Raw genomic sequence first — 17587 nt, forward strand, 5'->3', positions numbered from 1 at the left:
AGGTAGACTGTATACCTGCATCTCTACCCGTTTCTCTGCACTCCAGCCTCCTCTGTTCCATGTGAAGGGATTTTCCTTAAGGCAGGAGAAATTATCTCCACGAAAAGGAACAGGTTCGGCCATCGCACAGTGGAACAAATTCTCTTCTTAAATAAAAATGAAAAAGGGTTACTTTAAATGCATCATGTTTTTAATTTGCAAGTTCATAAGCATTTTCCCTTTCCATTTCACAATCAATTCTACCCCCAGGTCAAAAATATGTCTGGGAAAATTTCCCTAATATAATATTATTTATAAATACACCCGTCTAGCGATTAATTGCATAAGTGCATGGAGGCAGGACCTCAGAGCAGAAGCATACTCCATAATGTGTTGTACATTATTATATGTATTTATTATATGTAACGTGGTATTTTTCAATTATTGTATTTACTAACATCAAGAAGTCACAAGCAAAGAAAGACCACACCATGATGCATGTTTAAACAAGGAGAGTTTACTGGTCAAAATTATTTATTAAACAAATAAAACACATTTTTTAACCACCAAAAATACACGTTCAAAGCAACACAACGGCGGCCCAATATCAGACAGGATTCCACTCTGTGGGCAGTCATAATGGAGCAGTTGTTTTTATTTTGTGGATTCAAGCTGCTCTTCATATTTGTGGCCACCAGATGTCACCAGAGAGGACTGTGTTGAAAAGCTTCGAGTAATGAACCGTTTTTCAATACAAGCTTCAGAAAGCTTCATTTGGCCATCACTACCGTATGCTCTTCAACTTCCTCTGGAAAAACAGGACACATTACATCAGAGACAGTGTAATGATGAATGATTATGAACACGGTGGTCTCAATGCTTTTGTCATGATCCTGTGTCTGTGACCCAGCGCTTTGAGTATATTGTTATTATTTTCTTGTTCATTCTGATTTTGTATTAATTCTTTAGGTTGGGTTCTCGTGTCTTGTGATCCCTACCTGTGTCTTCCCTCTGCTCTGTTTGTGTTCCCGAGTTTGTGTTGTAGAACAGTCTGTGAGTTTCCTGTTGTATTTTGTAGGTTTGTGTCCCGTTATGCCTTCTGGCATCATTGATCACGTGACTCTATCCAGCCGAACCAAGCATCGAGACACTTCTGGAGCAGTGTGTTGTTTTTTTGGATACACGCGCCCGAACTGCAGCTTGAAACAGAGCGTGGAAATGAGCAGGTTGCGTTTTTTTTCTTTAATTAATCGATTTATTTTTCTTCTTCTATAAAATTACAGGAAAGACACGCTGACACTGCTCAGGTGAAAACAGCTTTAACCTGGTTAGGGTATGTAGTCGTGCGGAAATAAATAAACTATCCGCAAACTAAAGAAACATGTGAAAAGATAGTTTTACATTTTCAGACAGTTAAAATGGACAAAAATCTCAGTCTGATTCGAGTCGATACTAAAGTGCTTTCACTTTCGCTTTTATAGTCGAATGCACTAAGAACGTACGATTGTAAAATGTTATTTACGTTTCTCACCGTTATACACACATTCATTAAATAACTTATTTCCTTCCTTTTATTTCCAAACTCCTTTTTTAGCAAAGTTTTTGTTTTGTTTTGTTTGTTAGTTTTTGCTGCAGGAAACAATGCATAAGTTGTAGTTTGACAGATCATTTAAAATGTTTGGGTTTTTTTGACATGTCATATTCTTTTACTGAGATGGCCTACAAAGAATCATGGCTATGATAATATTTTGATGTCTGCAACTCTTTGGGATTATATCTGACTGTTTAATAACTATTTCTAACTATTTCTTTATATTTAGCATAACAGACTCGCCTGTCTCATAACTGTGAGACACATTGAAATATGTTGTGATAATTATAGTTACATTTCCCCCACATATAAGCATGGTAATGTTTTCTCATTTAATCTGCACAGACTTTGGTAGTGTTGAGGTTTGTCTGTAACAGTTTTTTTATTTTTATTTTGTAAAAACGTACATGTATATTAAGCATATGTATTTTTGCATAAGCAAAAAAAAAAACCTATAAAAAACAAAACTAGTCACAGACTTTATTTCTTTGGACTGCTTTTAGCTTTGATGGCATACATTCATCATGGGATCAAATAGATGAGTTAATACAACGTCACAACATTCATTTTCATCCAGAGTTACATTAACTGTTCCTTAATATCTTGTAATAATGAGGGAGAGTATATTCATTTGACCTCATTTTTGGGGGCATAACGTTAATAAACCTAGACTTGATCAACTGATTCCTCTGAAGGTTTTATTAATGTGTTAGACAGTTCTTAGCCTAGTTTTAGTCATTTCAGCTTCTCCTTGCTCGATGCAGGCTAATACTTTGTTTCAGAAAGGTAAAATTAACATCTGTCCCACAGCCAGTTTTAAACTATCTTCTGACAAAGTTCTCTAAGACCCCCCCCCCCCCCCCCCCCCCCCCACCTCCTGAGTTTTTCATTCCCACTGCCACCTACTGCTTGCTCATAGTGAGTCATATGATCACTGGGTTTTTCTCTATATTAATGAAGGCCTTTATGTTACAGTATAGTGCCTTGAGGCCGCTGCTGTGATAAGGCACTATATAAATAAAACTGAATGGAACATTTTTCATTTAGTTTATTAACTCTAACTCACATCTAAAACGTATATCTGCTGTTCTTCTTCTTGTGCTGTAAAGTTGGTGTAAAGATGACAACGCTTTTTTAGAAATCCTTCAGATCTGAGACCTCGGGAACACCCAGAGAAGTAAGTGTTTACTTGCGGAGCTTTAACACTCATTCATTATATTCAACTATGGCTTTTAAAGCGCTAAATAGTTTTTTTCTTCCCACCAGCTGAACCACTCAATGATGTTTTCAGCAGAGTCCATTTCGGCAACTTATGAAGCTGGTAAGTGCAGTTCTGCATCCATTATAGCACATTTCCTCATGCATGAACACTTCCACTGAATTATGCAGCTGTAACCAATTCTTCAACTTTATACCTAAGTTATAGCTAAGATTAAATGAGCTAACATTTCCATGCTTACTCCAGCCAGCGGGTGGTGACAGTGTACATTTAGCTGTTTGGTTATGGCTCAAAGTGCTAGAAGAAAAAAACACATACAGGGTGGAATTCGCAATTCACCTGAGCCTACTGCACCACACTCCAACAAATGCGACTAAGCTGGCAGTAGGAGGAACCTGGTATCAAGAACCTGGCAGTATCATTAATCACATGTGTCCATTGCAGTGGATATTGATAGATTTTTGCAAAAATATAAAGGTGCTGGATTTGAGTAAAACTTAATTTCATCCAGCGTTCCTGTAGGTCACATAAAAATATACTGCTGTACAAAAGTCTTAAGCATCTACTAATTTCTTTATATTTTGCTAAGAAAATTGGAAATAAGTGCAGCAATTTTTTAATTGTGCAATTATAGATTTTTATTTAAGTATGTAAGGCAGAAAGCAAGTTTGTATAAATCTAATGAGCCTGAAACTTCTGAAGCAGCTTTCTGTAATGTCTTTAAGTAATCTTCAGGAATATTTCTCCAGGCTTCCTGACAGACATTCAAAGCTCTTCTTTGGATTTTTCTTTCTTTTGTTCTGTTTTCTGTCAAGATGATCCCACACTGCTTCAGTAACGCTGAAAAATGAAGCCATTAATTGTCAGTTTTCCAGATGATATCGCATGATAGATCAAAATCTGATGGTATATTTATAATTTCAATAAATTCTGACAAGATCCCCAACACCACTGGATGAAATACAGCCTCAAATCATAATAGAGCCTCCACTGTGTTTTACAAATGGCTGAAGACTCCCTGCTGAACTTGTTTCCTGACCTCCTCTGCACATACTGATGATAATTTGATCCAAAATGTTGAATTTTGCAAGCCAGCAGTAGAGTGACAGCGTCTAGGTACCAGATTGAAATTCTCGGCACATCTGCAAGCCTTATAAATATATATCACCTTATAAAAAAGGGTTTGATTAGCTTGTGATTTCAGTTTATAACTTAATTTTGGTGTGATTTTATTCTCAGGAAATTGCATGGTGTTAATTGATAAAGATTTTGAACTTTTACATTTTATTCATTCAGAGCTAATATAAATGTTTCGGGGGGGTTTTAAACATTTTACATACATGAATTAACAGAGTTCGTACAGGTGCTTAAACTCCTTGAAAATGCTTGGATTTTAATATTGTCTTTTCAAGGTTTGAAAAGTGCTTGAATTTTAGATGTGGTTCTTCAAACTGCTTGAAGCTGTAACTGTATTTCATTCACCACAAATAACTATCTGATTGCAGCACATCAGATAGAAAAATAAAATGAGTCGCAAAGTCTGAAAGCAAAATTTCTCCTCCTGGGCTGCCTTGCACCACTGCATGGAAGCCCTAGTACAGCAGTTAGTTATGGCATGATAATGTGAGTTATTTCCCTCAAGTGAAAGTTATAAACATTAGCCCGATACATAACTAGCCAACTTAAGGTTTTCTGATTAAAGGGTAAAAGTGAAGTTGTCAGTAGTAAGTAAATAGAATACTGTTTATATTTATGTGCATTGCTGCAGCTTTTTCATTAACTTGGTGCTTTTATGACACCTTAGGGAGGAAATGATGGTAATATAACGGACCGATCCATATGGGCACAAAGAATAGTCCCTTTGTTGTGCTACCAAAGTTCCCTGACTTTCATTCAAAACTGTTTATCGTGAGCACCTGCACATTAAACAACTTAAACATTATAATGGCTTCAAGCTCACATTGAGGCCTGTGGGGCTCTATCAGCCCCTGAGACTCTAATAGACAAATTTCATATATGAATATTTCATACTTTAAGGCTGCCTGTTTATTTAACAGAGATGAACAATAAATTATAATTGTACACAATAATATCACATGATACATTAAATAAATAGATATTAGGTAGATGCTTGTGCATTCTTAAAGTCTGTTCTCCATGTCTGTCTTACTGCACATGATGTTATTAGCACAAACATTTTAAAGGTCATAATTTAGGACTTCAACAATAATATAGACAGCAACAGTGGCAGTCCTAGCCTGTTTGGCGCCCTGATGACTTTGAACTTTTCTTGTCCATCTTCCATTGGTTTTAATTTTGCACTCCAGTATGAACACAAATCCCCCAACGAGGATCACCACAACATGATCTAACAGACCTACACCTTAGTTCACAGATTCACTTTGTCTAAGGTTTATTTCTGGGATTTCGCACAACCCAGGATTCCAATCATGAGTAGATAATGGGCTTGTATTTACAACATTATGAATGAAATGTGCTCCACTTGGAAGCAGCCGGCCCCCTTTCGACAGCTTGTGTGTGAGACTTTAAATCATCACACTGTAAATTATAAATTGTTATTGATCCTTTACCCCGAGTCCTAAAGTGTAGATTTATTTTCTTACTCTTCTTATATTTATTGTTTGTTTACTTGCACTGCTGTAACTCGTCGTCTCGTCTCTATATATACTGGACTGTATGTAGCAGAGATGACAATAAAGTTTACTTTGACTTCAGCAGCGAGCACGCACACTGAGGGCTCTCGCGCTCACTTTTCGCTTATAGAATTTCGAAAAAACATCGGTGCAGATTAAAAGTCTGTATTATAATGTCTGCTGTTTTCGTGTTTGTTGGTTTGTTTTTATTTTGTTTTATTTTGCGAGCTCCAGCCGACCAGAGAATTCCCGCCCTCTCCTCCCTGTGCAACTAGCAGCAGGCGCACCTCGCAAACGGAGGGCGCCCTTACTCCCAGCAAATGGGCGATAGAAAACCGATCGGTGCCTGTGACATTCCCAATATGCGCTGGCTGATGTCGGGGCAGCATGGGTACGAGCAATTTTTTATTTATTTTTTTGCTGATGCCCGTGTTGCCGCCCCCCACCCCGGGCAACGCCCCTATCAAAAACCGCTACTGGACAGCAAGTAAACATCTTACAGTTACTTTTATTGAGAATTAACTTTAAAGAAACAAAAGTCAGTTTCCTATTTTTTGTGTCAAATAGGAAAGAAGCATCAATATCTGATGAGAAGTGGTGTTGTATTTTTTGTATTTTTTCAAGAGGAGATGAATATCTCTAACAAGTTGATTTTTTTTCTCATTTGCTCATCTTAATGTTTAAGTGAAATGTGCTTTTTGAGTTTAAACACTATATGCACATAAGGCAACCTTTTCCTTTTGCAGTATTTTTGTGTGGTGTGTTTTTCTATGTTTTAACATTTTCACATTGTCTTACTGAGGTGATGCAAAGTGAAACATGCATATTTTTTTTTGGTATTGTGCTGGAAAAGCTTGAAAATGGACCTTGAAAGTATTTAAAAAGTGCTTGAATTTGACCCTGAAAAAGGTGTATGAACCTTAAGTTGTTTTAAAAATATTCCAGTGCCATATGGGAAAGGAAGTTGACCTCCCAAAGAATGCATAAGAGTGACATTTATGTATACTTACAGGTCAACCTCTGAAGCGCAGCAGCAGCTATGGAGTTCTGCCACCTGATAGTAAGTCAAAGTAAACAAGATCAGAGTACTACTGTGCTTAATTAGGTTTGCATGTACAGTGTTCATTTGATTGTTCTTCTTTAGTTGTAAAAATTCATTATAAATGTTTTTTTATTGTCACTGCCGACTGCACAATAGAGTTTCTTTATTAACTCAGATTAATGAAGAAACATAACTTATCAACTTTGCGTACCATCTGCAGGATTTCTGATCAGGGTGTACCTGTTTTAATCTCTTTACAAATTAAATCCCAAATGCACAGAATGACAATAACATGTCCTTTATTTTGTTTGTTTTCTGGATCACCAACAACTACTCAAAGTATTTACAGTGATTCCAGTCATTGTTCAGGTATCAGGGTTTACATTGTCTTGTATGAAGCATTTTTATGCATTGATCATTTTTTATCAGATTTTCTTAAATGAAAAATCAATTAAAAAAACATAAACAAATGTTGCAACAAACTGCGAGATCAGATTTGTATGACACCATAATGGACATATAATGTGGATATAATTTAATGGAGTTTAATACTTTTAATAATAAGGTGACTCTTTACATATATGAATTTTCTTCTCAGTGTCTGAGCTGAGGGTTGTTTTGCTGGGCAACAGCTGGTCTGAGAGGAGTTCAGTGGGAAATGTTCTCATCGGAGAGACCGTGTTCAATGCTGAGAAAGAATGGAATACCTGTCTGAGAGTCAGTGGACCTGTGGAAGACAAAACCATAGCTCTCATCAATGCTCCTGATCTGCTGGATCCAAACATGTCTGATGACCAACTGACAGAGATTATAGACAAATGTAAGAGTCTCTCTGAACCGGGACCTCACGTCTTCTTGTTGGTTATACAGCCTGAAACCTTCACTGGGGAAAACCAGAAGAAGCTACAATCAGTCCTGGAAAACTTCAGCGATCTATCATTTGATCACTCATTGATAGTGATATCATCGCCTGGTGGTCAGAGCTCTGGTTCCACTGAAAACTATCTGCAGCATCCACCGGTAACAGATATGATCAAGAAATGTAAAGACAGCTTGTTTCGGCAGAACCTTGAACAACGTGAACTGGTAAAAGCCATGGGAAAAATTGTACAGCAGAGTGATGGAGATCACGTGAGCTGTAATGTTTCCACAGCCACTACATCTGGTTTGCCCAGTTACCGACCAAGCCTGACACAAGGAGAAACGGTCACTGTCAACCAGGATCCTGTAAAAGGTACTTTTTTCATTTAGTAGTATTCTTCATAAATTGCTTTTGTCGTATAACAATCATGCATTACAAATATTTTACCAACTCCCACCATGCATCTGAGAGGCAGCTGATTGGTTGTCATTAGTGGTGGTTAGCATTTTCTTTCTTCACCATTCGAACAGCCAGTATAAATGACTTCAGTAAACCTAAGAATGTCTTCCTTACAGGCTGGCAGTTTTTTGTAACAACAACAAATGGTGTAAGTCATAATAAAATGTGATTTAATAATCACACTATAGCTGCTCAGTGAGGTTCAATATAGAAAAAGCAAAGTTTTATTACAGCCACTCTAAAATGCTGCCCCAGAAAACATCCATTTAGCTGGCAGTCAGTTGTTAGTCACTTTATAGTTCATTTGAACCTTGAGGCCAGTTCCACTGTATTTTACAAAAACATGGAAATGAGCTAAAACGCTGGCATTGTCATATTAATGTTGTTTCCACAAACGATAGTGGTCTAATCAGACCATCTCTCACAAAGAAAAAAATTCACTTAACTAATCAAATGCTTTGCGTTCTATTTGAGATTCATAGCCTTTAGAAAGGACTCTTGATTTATGTCAAACTACCAGCATTGTCATAGTTGGAATTTTAGCAAGTGAAAACCAACTCTGAACTGTGACTTTGTTTTTTCTCTTTTTCATTTCAGCATCTTCCTTCAGGATTGTACTTTTGGGGAGAAATGAGGACAAAAAGGGAAAACTGTTTAATTTGATTCTAAAAACTCAAGATTCTTATTTGAAAAGATTCCAAACAACAAAACAATGTGTGGCCTCCTGTGGGGAGTGGAGAGGAAACTCTGTAACAGTCGTGAAAACTCCAGACATGCTCAGTCAAACTGAAGATGTAGTAAGAACACAGGTGGAGAGGTGCATCAGACTTTGCTCACCTGGACCAAATGTTCTTCTGCTGCTAGTGGATTCTGATTTCAATGAGAAGAAGAGAGAAAGACTGAACTTCATCCTGAGCTTGTTTGGTCATGATGCCTTTAAATACTCGATGGTCATCCTGACAGAAAAGAAGATCAGTAACAGTGTAAATAAGCTTGTTAAGGAATGTGGGGACAGAATGTGTGGAATAAATGACGCTACACGTAAAACGCTAATGGTTGAGATTGAGAAAATCATTCCTGGGCACAACAAGCCTTCTTTAAACCTGGTTCTGTTTGGGAGGAGAGGAGCAGAGAAGACGTCAGCAGCCAAGGCCATTTTAGGTCAGACTGAGCTTCATTCAGCCTCCAACTCATCAGAGTGTGTTAAACATCAGGGAGAGGTGTGTGGACGTTGGGTTTCCCTGGTGGAGCTGCCTGCCTTGTATGGAAAACCTCAGGAGGCAGTGATGGAGGAATCACTCAGGTGTATCTCCCTCTGTGATCCTGAGGGTGTCCATGCCTTCATCCTGGTCCTACCTGTGGCTCCCCTCACTGATGAAGACAAGGGAGAGTTAGAGACCATCCAGGACACATTCAGCTCTCGGGTCAATGACTTCACCATGATTCTGTTCACTGTGGACTCAGATCCTACAGATCCAGCTGTTCTTAACTTTGTAAAGAAAAACCAGGACATCCAGGAGCTCTGTGAGAGCTGTGGAGGAAGATCTGTTGTTCTCAATGTCAAAGACAAAGGGCAGATATCAAAGCTGCTGGAAACAGTGGAAAAGATGACATCTGGCAACGATGAATCAAGCTATACACTCACCATGTTTACACGTGTCTATGTGGATAAAATCACCACGCTCCAGGCAGAACTGAAAAACTTGAATCTACATGACATAGGCCTTTGTAAGTATTTTATATATATTTTCATAGGTTTTATAAAACTTATAAATATGCCAAGGTTGAAGATCCTGTCTACACACATAAAATCCAGACATTAGAACAGACATTATTCTTACTCAACCTCCAGTTCTCATTCATCATATTAATTAGACTTATACTTGGTTGTATTTTTGATTAAGAATAAATATTTTTTGATATTTGCAAAAGTACATACAAACTATATTTAGCATTATAATTTTAAACATGAAAGACTGGATGTTAAGGCCTTATCCCTCTCTCAGATGTAATGAGAGGTGAGCCAGGGCATCTCCTGTCCCTTTGAATCCCACCTTTCTCGATACCTGCAGGCCAAATAGTTCAATGTTTGTTTCATCAGGCCAGAGAATTTTGGCCTTATTGCAAACTCCAGGCTGAGGTCTGGACTTTGGCAGGACTATTGCAACACTTTCATTTCATTTTCTTTTTCAGCCATTCTGTGGTAGATGTCTGGCTGTGCTTGGAATCATCGTCCTGTTGATGACTCAGTTTGGTCCAAGTTTTAGCTCTCAGACAGATCTCACATTTTGTATAAGGTGTTTGTGCTGATATGCTTGGTTTGGTTTTCTCCAAAAGGATTTTTGTGCATTATGTCCATACATCTCTGCTTTGGTCACATCTGTCCACACTAGATTGTTCCATAAATTTTTGGTTTGTTTAGATTAGAGATGGACCAATCCGATATTGCGTATCGGTATCGGTCCATCTCTAGTTTAGATGCATCTTTGAAAATCTCATACATACTACTTTGTTCTTGAAAACAGTCTTGAATAAGAGGTAGATCACATTATTCGGAAAGGGCCTAATAACACTTCACAGATTGATGAGCAGCAACAGTCTGACATCAATGCTGATGTTTTTCCTCTTTGCTACTTGTCCTCTGAATTCTTCGGAAGCATAAAGGTGTATTTATGAGATCTTGGCACTGAAGTTGTTGTAAACATTTTCCTAATCTTGTGGTGGATTTTGGCTTTTATTTTTTGTGGGGGCTAATTCTCATTTGATTTGACGTCTCCCCCTTGAGGCTGATGACAGAAGAAATATATTGTCAAAATTACATAGCGGTTATTGTTTAGAGAGGTTATGACAATAGTGAGAGAGGTCTGTCTTAGACATACACTGATAGACTGGCCAGGGACCGTCAGCTGATCGGAATCAGCAAAGCTCTATATCACCAGGTCCTTACATTAAAACCCACCATTATAATTGCAATCGGTGTGTTTCCCAATTCCTTACGTATTGATACTTGTGTAGGACAATTTGTTGTCACATTTAATGTAACTGGTAAGCATAGTTTTACATTTTTTATTAATTTTTAGGGCCCGGGCACTGACAGTGCAAAGGCCCTATTGTATCTGCTCCGTTTCTTCTTATTATTATTATTCAGGCAAAACAAGGGCCTTTTTGAGGGCCTAAACATGCTCAAAAACTCATGAAATTTTGCACACATGCCAGGTCTGGTGAAAAATTTTGTATTTTAATGGTTTTACATATGAGCACTAGGAAATGGCTCTAGAGCGCCACCTATGTGTTGTTAAATGCAGCCCTACAAACACATCGTTTGAGCTACATGTATGAAATCTGGCACACATGTGTACCATGCCGAGACAAACAAACAAAAAAAGTCTGTTGGCCCATTGACGCAAACCCAACAGGAAGTCCGCAATTTGGAAGTGAAGGTGACATTTTGGCTCTAATTTTGCCATTTCCATGCCTCGAACTTTTTCGAACTCCTCCTTGGGATTTGGTCGTATAAGCTTCATCTTTGGTCAGTGTCAACTACACACCTGGACCATGTTAAATTGCGGAGCTTTTGAGTTTTCGTGATACGGTGAGGGGGTGACGCCATGGCGAATTTTGATGACTCGCCATGAAAATCTTGTTGCCTCTCATTCTATCATACATTGTCCGATCTGGACCAAAGAGCACACATATGATAAGGCTCCAGCCCTGAACATATTTCAACTGCCATATTTGTTATCGGGGACAGCGCCACTTAGTGGGAACAGGAAATGTCATGTTTTACACTTTGGGGTACAGTATTGTGATGGGTGACATCTGCAGCCTCAAATTTCTCCAGGAAAGCCTTAAGGAGTTGGTCTTGGGTTACAGTGAAAACTGTGAGTTTTCGCGAAAGGGTGTGACCCCAGCAGCATGGCGAACTTTGATGTCTTGCCATGAAGAAACAAATTAGTATAACTCAATGAAATCCAGTCTGATCAGTACCAGACTTTACAGGCATGATGTCAGACCCGCCCTGAACAGATTGATGTGCCCATTGTCAGGAATACGCACAGCGCCACCTAGTGGCAACAGGAAATGTCATGGCTTTCACTTTGTTGTACTGAATATCACCATGAGTCCCTCTTGATGCTTCAGTGAGAAAATTGTGACTTTAAACTGAACGGCGCACCCTGGTGGTAACGCGGTTCACCATGAAAAATGAAGTAGCTTTTGAGGGGCTTGGAAAGTTTAAAAAGTCTTGAAATTTGGCGCACGCCTCCAATGTGATGAAGGCTTTGTTGTTATGTGATCACTTTCCTTGAATAGCGCAAAATGGCTCCACAGCGCGTGTTTTATCTATGAGTCTGAAACCTCGTAAGCTTATGGAAGATATCAAGATGTACAAAAAAGTCTCTTGGAGCAATATCCCAAATCCAACAGGAAGTCAGCCATTTTAAAATTAATGTGTAATTTTGGCGACATTTTCCCCTCCTTTCAGGCCTCGTACTTTGACGAACTCCTCCAAGGGATTTCATCAGATTGGACCGATCTGCAGTTTGTGGAATCTAAAGACCTTTGTGATGTTAAATTGCGAAGCTTTTTACGTTCAGGAAAACGGGGTGGTCATGGCGGTACTTGGGGTTTCAATCACTCGCCAAAAAACAGTAATCTGCTGTCACTCAAAAACACAATGTCCAATCTCTCCCAAAGGTCGCAGGTGTGATGAGACTCGACCTCGGAAATGTTTGTTATGCCATTTGTCAGTAATGGTTAGAGCGCCACCTAGTGGGACGACTATACTCATGGTTGAATGAGATGAAATGTTAGCTGGTGGTTAAATGCATGAATTCCATCAATGTGACATCAGATCGGACGTGCTGGTTTTAGGTGTTGGGCGTGGCTCGACATGCCGGGGTGCTCATAACGCTGCTTGCAGTTTTCATTTTTTTATTGTAATTGTGTGAAGGGATGGTAATCTAAACAACAACCTTTTGAAATTATTTAACATGGTCTTTAATACCAAACATGACCTGTGAGCTAAAAGAATAAGCGATTGAGAAAAACAAAACTTGTTCCTAAGGGATACAGTGTACGCTTGGCTGACTGTTTTGACTTTGTTCTCATTCATCACTAAGTCATGTATCACAGTTTTTGTCTTTTAGTTGGGGTTTTTTGTAACGGATAACAATAATGTTCAGTCAGTGGCAGTATTTGATGTCCTGGTATTAAATGTTTTTGTACATCTAACTCAAAATTAGAAGGTACTGAAAGATTATTTCAGTTAGTTAGGATTACCTTTCAATAACTATGTACTCTTAACTTACAGTGGATGAAGAGAAGCAGAGCTCAGACCGTCTCAGGATTGTGCTGATCGGAAAGACTGGCAGTGGAAAGAGCTCCTCAGGAAACACCATTCTAGGAAGAAAAGAGTTCACAGCTGGCGCAAGCCAGACATCAATCACCAAACAGTGTCAGAAAGCAGAGGGTGACGTGGACGGTCGTCCTGTTGTCGTGCTCGACACTCCTGGACTCTTTGACTCGACTTTGTCACATGAAGAGGTCTGTGAGGAGATGACTAAGTGCATCAGTCTTCTGGCTCCAGGACCACATGTCTTCCTGTTGGTGCTGCAGATTGGCCGATTAACGCCAGAGGAGAAGGAGACTCTGAAACTGATCAAGAAAGTCTTTGGGAAAAATTCAGAGACGTTCACCATCATTCTTTTCACAGGAGGAGATACACTCGAACGTCATGAACAGTCTATTGAAGACTACATTAAAGACGCATGTGATGATTCCTTTAAAAGTCTGATCGCTGACTGTGAATCGAGATACCATGTGTTCACAAACTATGATAAAAAAAATCATACACAAGTCAGTGAGCTGATAAAAAAGATTGACACCATGCTTAACAAAAATGGAGGAAACTGCTTCACCAATGAGATGCTGCAAGAAGCTGAAGCAGCAATAAAGAAACAAATGGAGAAGCTGCTGAAAGAGAAGGAAGAAGAGATGAAGAGACAGAGGGAGGAACTCGAAAGAAAACACCAGGAAGAAATGAAATCAATGAAAAGACAAATGGAAGAGCAAAGAAAAGAAAATGAACAGAGAGATGAGCAACTCAGACAGTTACGGGAAAGCATTGACTTTCAGTCTGAAGAGAGAAAGAAAGAACAAGAAACTAGAAAGAAAGAGAGAGAAACAGAAGAACTTAAAAGACGAGGATGGGAACAAAAAATTCAAGAACTGGAGAAAAAACTACGATCAGAGTCAGAATCAAAGGAAATGATTAACAGGGAGCTTGAACAGTACAAAGAAAATATAAGAGAGCAGGATCAACTGAAAGAAAAACAAAACCAAGATGATGAACAGAAAGAGCAGAAACTCAGGAAGCTCCAAGAAGAATACAACCAAGTAAAAGAAAAATATAAACGTGAAAAAGAAAAAGAGGATGAAATCAAAATAGAACAAGAAGAGAAACTAAAAGAGTTGGAGGAAAACTATAAGAAAGAAATTGAAAGCATGCAGGAAGACATGGAGAAGTTTAAAGAAGAGGCCAGACAAACAGCTGAAGAGTTCAACGAATTCAGAGAAAAAAATGAAGCTGTGATAGAAAAACTCATGGAGGAGGTGACGGATCTAAAGGAGCAACATCAGAAAGACCTGCTGGGAAAAATGGAGGAATATGAAAGATTAAAGGATCTGTCAGACTACAAAGAAAGTCTGAAGCAGGAAATAGATGTTCTGCAGGGTAAACATAAATCAGAAATGGCTGATTTAGTCCTGATGCTCCTGAGTCAAAAGCAGGAAAACAAGAAAAAAATTACAAGTATGCAGGAATCACACAGAAAAGAGGAAGAGAAGCTTAAAAAGGATCTTTCAAATGAGAAAAAGGAAGAAGAGAAGGAAGAAATTGGTAAACTAAAGAAGAAACAAAAAGAAAAAATGAAAGGATTCAGGAAACAGCTTTTGACCCAAAACAAAGACGACTGGGAGACAGAAAGGAGAAAGCTGTCCATCCAACATGAAAAAGAAATTTGTGATTTGAAGCAAACTCTTTTAACAAAGCTGCAACAAAATAAAAAGGAAAAATTGGGTAAACTAAAAGAAGAACACGAGCAAAAGCTGGAAAATTTCAAACAAAAGCTTCTGAAAGAAAATGAAAAAAATGAGAAAGAACAACTTGATGAGCTGCAGAAGAAACAGGAAAAAGAAATTAATGAACTAAAACAGAAACTCGGGACCCAAGATGACGACAGTACCAGGAAGGAACTGGAAGAAATGCAGAAAAAACACGAAACAGAAATTAATGCGCTGAAAGAAAAACTTCTGACTACAGACGAGAAACAGTCCTGCTTTGTCTCATGAGCAAAACTGCAGACATCAAGAGAGACATTCATGTCCTTTAATGATGCCAAGTATCACTATAACACATTATTGGGGACATTTTGGGAGTCTGTGGGGACTGAAGCACTTCTGGAACCAGCTTCAAGTGGACTAAAACTAAACTAAACTGGACTAACTAAGACAGATATAGCTACCTTAATTCTACCGTAAAACAATAAGACAAGCTACGCCCTCTCCCATGCTCCCAGGATGTGGGGTGAAGCCAGAACACCCTAGAATGTTACAGACCTCCATGAGACATTCTTTCAATATGCCACCAACTATATACTTCTACACACAAGTGATTACATGCAGTATTCTACCATATGCAAACTTATATCATTAAAAGATTATACTGACTACTAAGTACAATTTTCCATTGACAGTATTCTTTTATACTTTTGAGTTGTGGAATAGTTTCTGATTGTCATTTTACAGATGTACTGAACATCAGTTAATAGTCTTCTTGTCATGATCCTGGGTCTTCTGACCCAGCGTTTTAAGTTTATTTTGTTCATTAGGTTATCTAAGTTCATTTGGTTATTAGACTCCTTGTGTTTTCTTCCCCTGTATTTAAGTTTCACCTCACCCTTTATGTTTCATGCTGCGTGTCTTATGTTATCAAGTTTGTATTATCATGTCTGTCTCATGTTTCCTGTTTTATTTTGAAGGAGTCGTGTGTTCTTTGTTCATTGTATTTAGTTTCACTTCCCTTGTCCTGTCATTAGGCTCATGTCAGTCAGCTGTTCCTCCATGTGTTCCCACTTCCCCTAATCACCTCCTGTGTATTTAAGTCCTCTGTTTTCAGTGTGTGATTGTCAGGTCGTCTGTTGTCTATGCCATGCTTCTAAGTTGCTTGTCTAGGTTTGTCTTATTGTTTGTTTAGATTTCCCAGTTTATGTTTGTGTTCATTTTGCTTCAGTTTGCCTTGCCCTTTGTTTGTACCGTTTCTACCAGCCATATTAAACGGCTCGCCTTTTGTTAACATTTCAAGTTTTGTTCCCTGTTCCTTGGAGTCTGCGTTTTGGGTCCTTTTTTCAATTCATACAGTCTGCCCTCGCCAGACTGTGACACTTCTCCCCTGGTTAGGGTGTTTTTCCTTTTCACCAAACTGTAAATTTTTATGTTGTATCATTTTTATTAATGCTTGTTTTATATGAATTCTTTTGATATTTTAGAATTAAAGAGGATTTGAAGTTATGATTCGCATGGAGATTTAACATTAATTACATTTTATTATAAGATAAGATAAGATAAGATAACCTTTATTAGTCCCACACATGGGAAATTTGTTTTGTCACAGCAGGAAGTGGACAGTGCAAAAGTTATGACGCAAAAATTAGAATACAATAAGAATAAATACAGTACACAGCTGTACAGAATAGAATAAAATAATATACTATATACAGTAGAATAAAATAGAATAAAAATATACAATAAGATAAAAATAGAATACAAATACTATATACAACTGAGTAAAAATACAACGATGCCAGAAAAGATTATTGCACTTAGTGTTATTGCACATGTGTGGATGTGTGTGCTTGATCAGTTAAAGTCTTTATTATGGAGTCTGACAGCAGTGGGGAGGAAAGACCTGCGAAATCTCTCCGTCCCACACCGTGGGTGCCGCAGTCTCCCACTGAAGGAGCTGCTCAGTGCTGTCACAGTCTGCTGCATGGGGTGGGAGATGTTGTCCAACAGGGATGACAGCTTAGCCGCCATTCTCCTGTCACTCACCACCTCCACTGGGTCCAGAGGGCATCCTAGAACAGAGCTGGCCCTTCGGATCACCCTGTTCAGTCTCTTCCTGTCCCCAGCAGAGATGCTGCTGCCCCAGCAGACCACGCCATAAAATATAGCAGAAGCCACCACAGAGTCATAGAAGGTCTTCGGGAGTGGGCCCTCCACTCCAAACGACCTGAGTCTCCGCAGCAGGTACAGCCTGCTCTGCCCTTTCCTGTAGAGGGCGTCTGAGTTATGAGTCCAGTCCAGTCTGTTGTTCAGATGAACACCAAGGTACCTGTAGCTGTCCACAGCCTCAATGTCCATACCTTGGATGTTCAGTGGTTGCAGTGGAGAATGCTTGTGCCTGCGGAAGTCTACCACCAGCTCCTTGGTTTTACTGGCGTTGATCTGGAGGTAGTTCAGCTGGCACCAGTCCACAAAGTCTTGAGTCAGTCCTCTGTACTCCTTGTCGTCCCCATCAGTGATGAGGCCGACTATTGCAGAGTCATCAGAGAACTTCTGCAGGAAGCACTGGGTGGAATTGTGGGAGAAGTCTGCAGTGTAGATGGTGAAGAGGAACGGAGCCAGAACCGTTCCCTGTGGGGCCCCCGTACTGCAGACGACCCTGTCCGACACACAGCCCTGAGTCCTCACATACTGTGGTCGGTCGGTGAGGTAGTCCAGG

At 39.1% G+C, this 17587-nt stretch overlaps 1 protein-coding gene across 1 annotated transcript; it reads left to right on the forward strand.

Annotated features, from left to right (window-relative positions):
- The first annotated feature begins 981 nt into the window (after nucleotides 1-981).
- LOC147318092 (uncharacterized) lies at nucleotides 982-16500 on the forward strand. The gene is made up of 7 exons (XM_086257740.1): nucleotides 982-1205; nucleotides 2680-2747; nucleotides 2837-2891; nucleotides 6456-6503; nucleotides 7084-7719; nucleotides 8404-9534; nucleotides 13118-16500. Exons 3-7 carry the CDS (start codon nucleotides 2849-2851, stop codon nucleotides 15154-15156), a joined length of 3897 nt encoding a protein of 1298 aa, XP_086113866.1. The 5' UTR covers nucleotides 982-1205; nucleotides 2680-2747; nucleotides 2837-2848; the 3' UTR covers nucleotides 15157-16500.
- The last annotated feature ends 1087 nt before the right edge of the window (nucleotides 16501-17587 follow it).

This window comes from Aulonocara sp. 'chitande type north' Nkhata Bay, linkage group LG12 (genome assembly GCF_057382095.1).
Source record: "Aulonocara sp. 'chitande type north' Nkhata Bay isolate Kocher_YH1m ecotype deep benthic linkage group LG12, A_spYH_male_GT1.1, whole genome shotgun sequence".
Classification (NCBI taxonomy): Eukaryota; Metazoa; Chordata; class Actinopteri; order Cichliformes; family Cichlidae; genus Aulonocara; species Aulonocara sp. 'chitande type north' Nkhata Bay.

What these genes read in the sequence shown, in the direction of transcription:
- LOC147318092 (XM_086257740.1), top strand. Translation starts at nt 2,849, where the DNA reads ATGATGTTTTCAGCAGAGTCCATTTCGGCAACTTATGAAGCTG. An exon ending in TGGAGTTCTGCCACCTGATA is followed by an intron (nt 6,504 to 7,083) that starts GTAAGTCAAAGT and finishes TTTTCTTCTCAG; the next exon opens with TGTCTGAGCTGAGGGTTGTT. An exon ending in TCTACATGACATAGGCCTTT is followed by an intron (nt 9,535 to 13,117) that starts GTAAGTATTTTA and finishes CTTAACTTACAG; the next exon opens with TGGATGAAGAGAAGCAGAGC.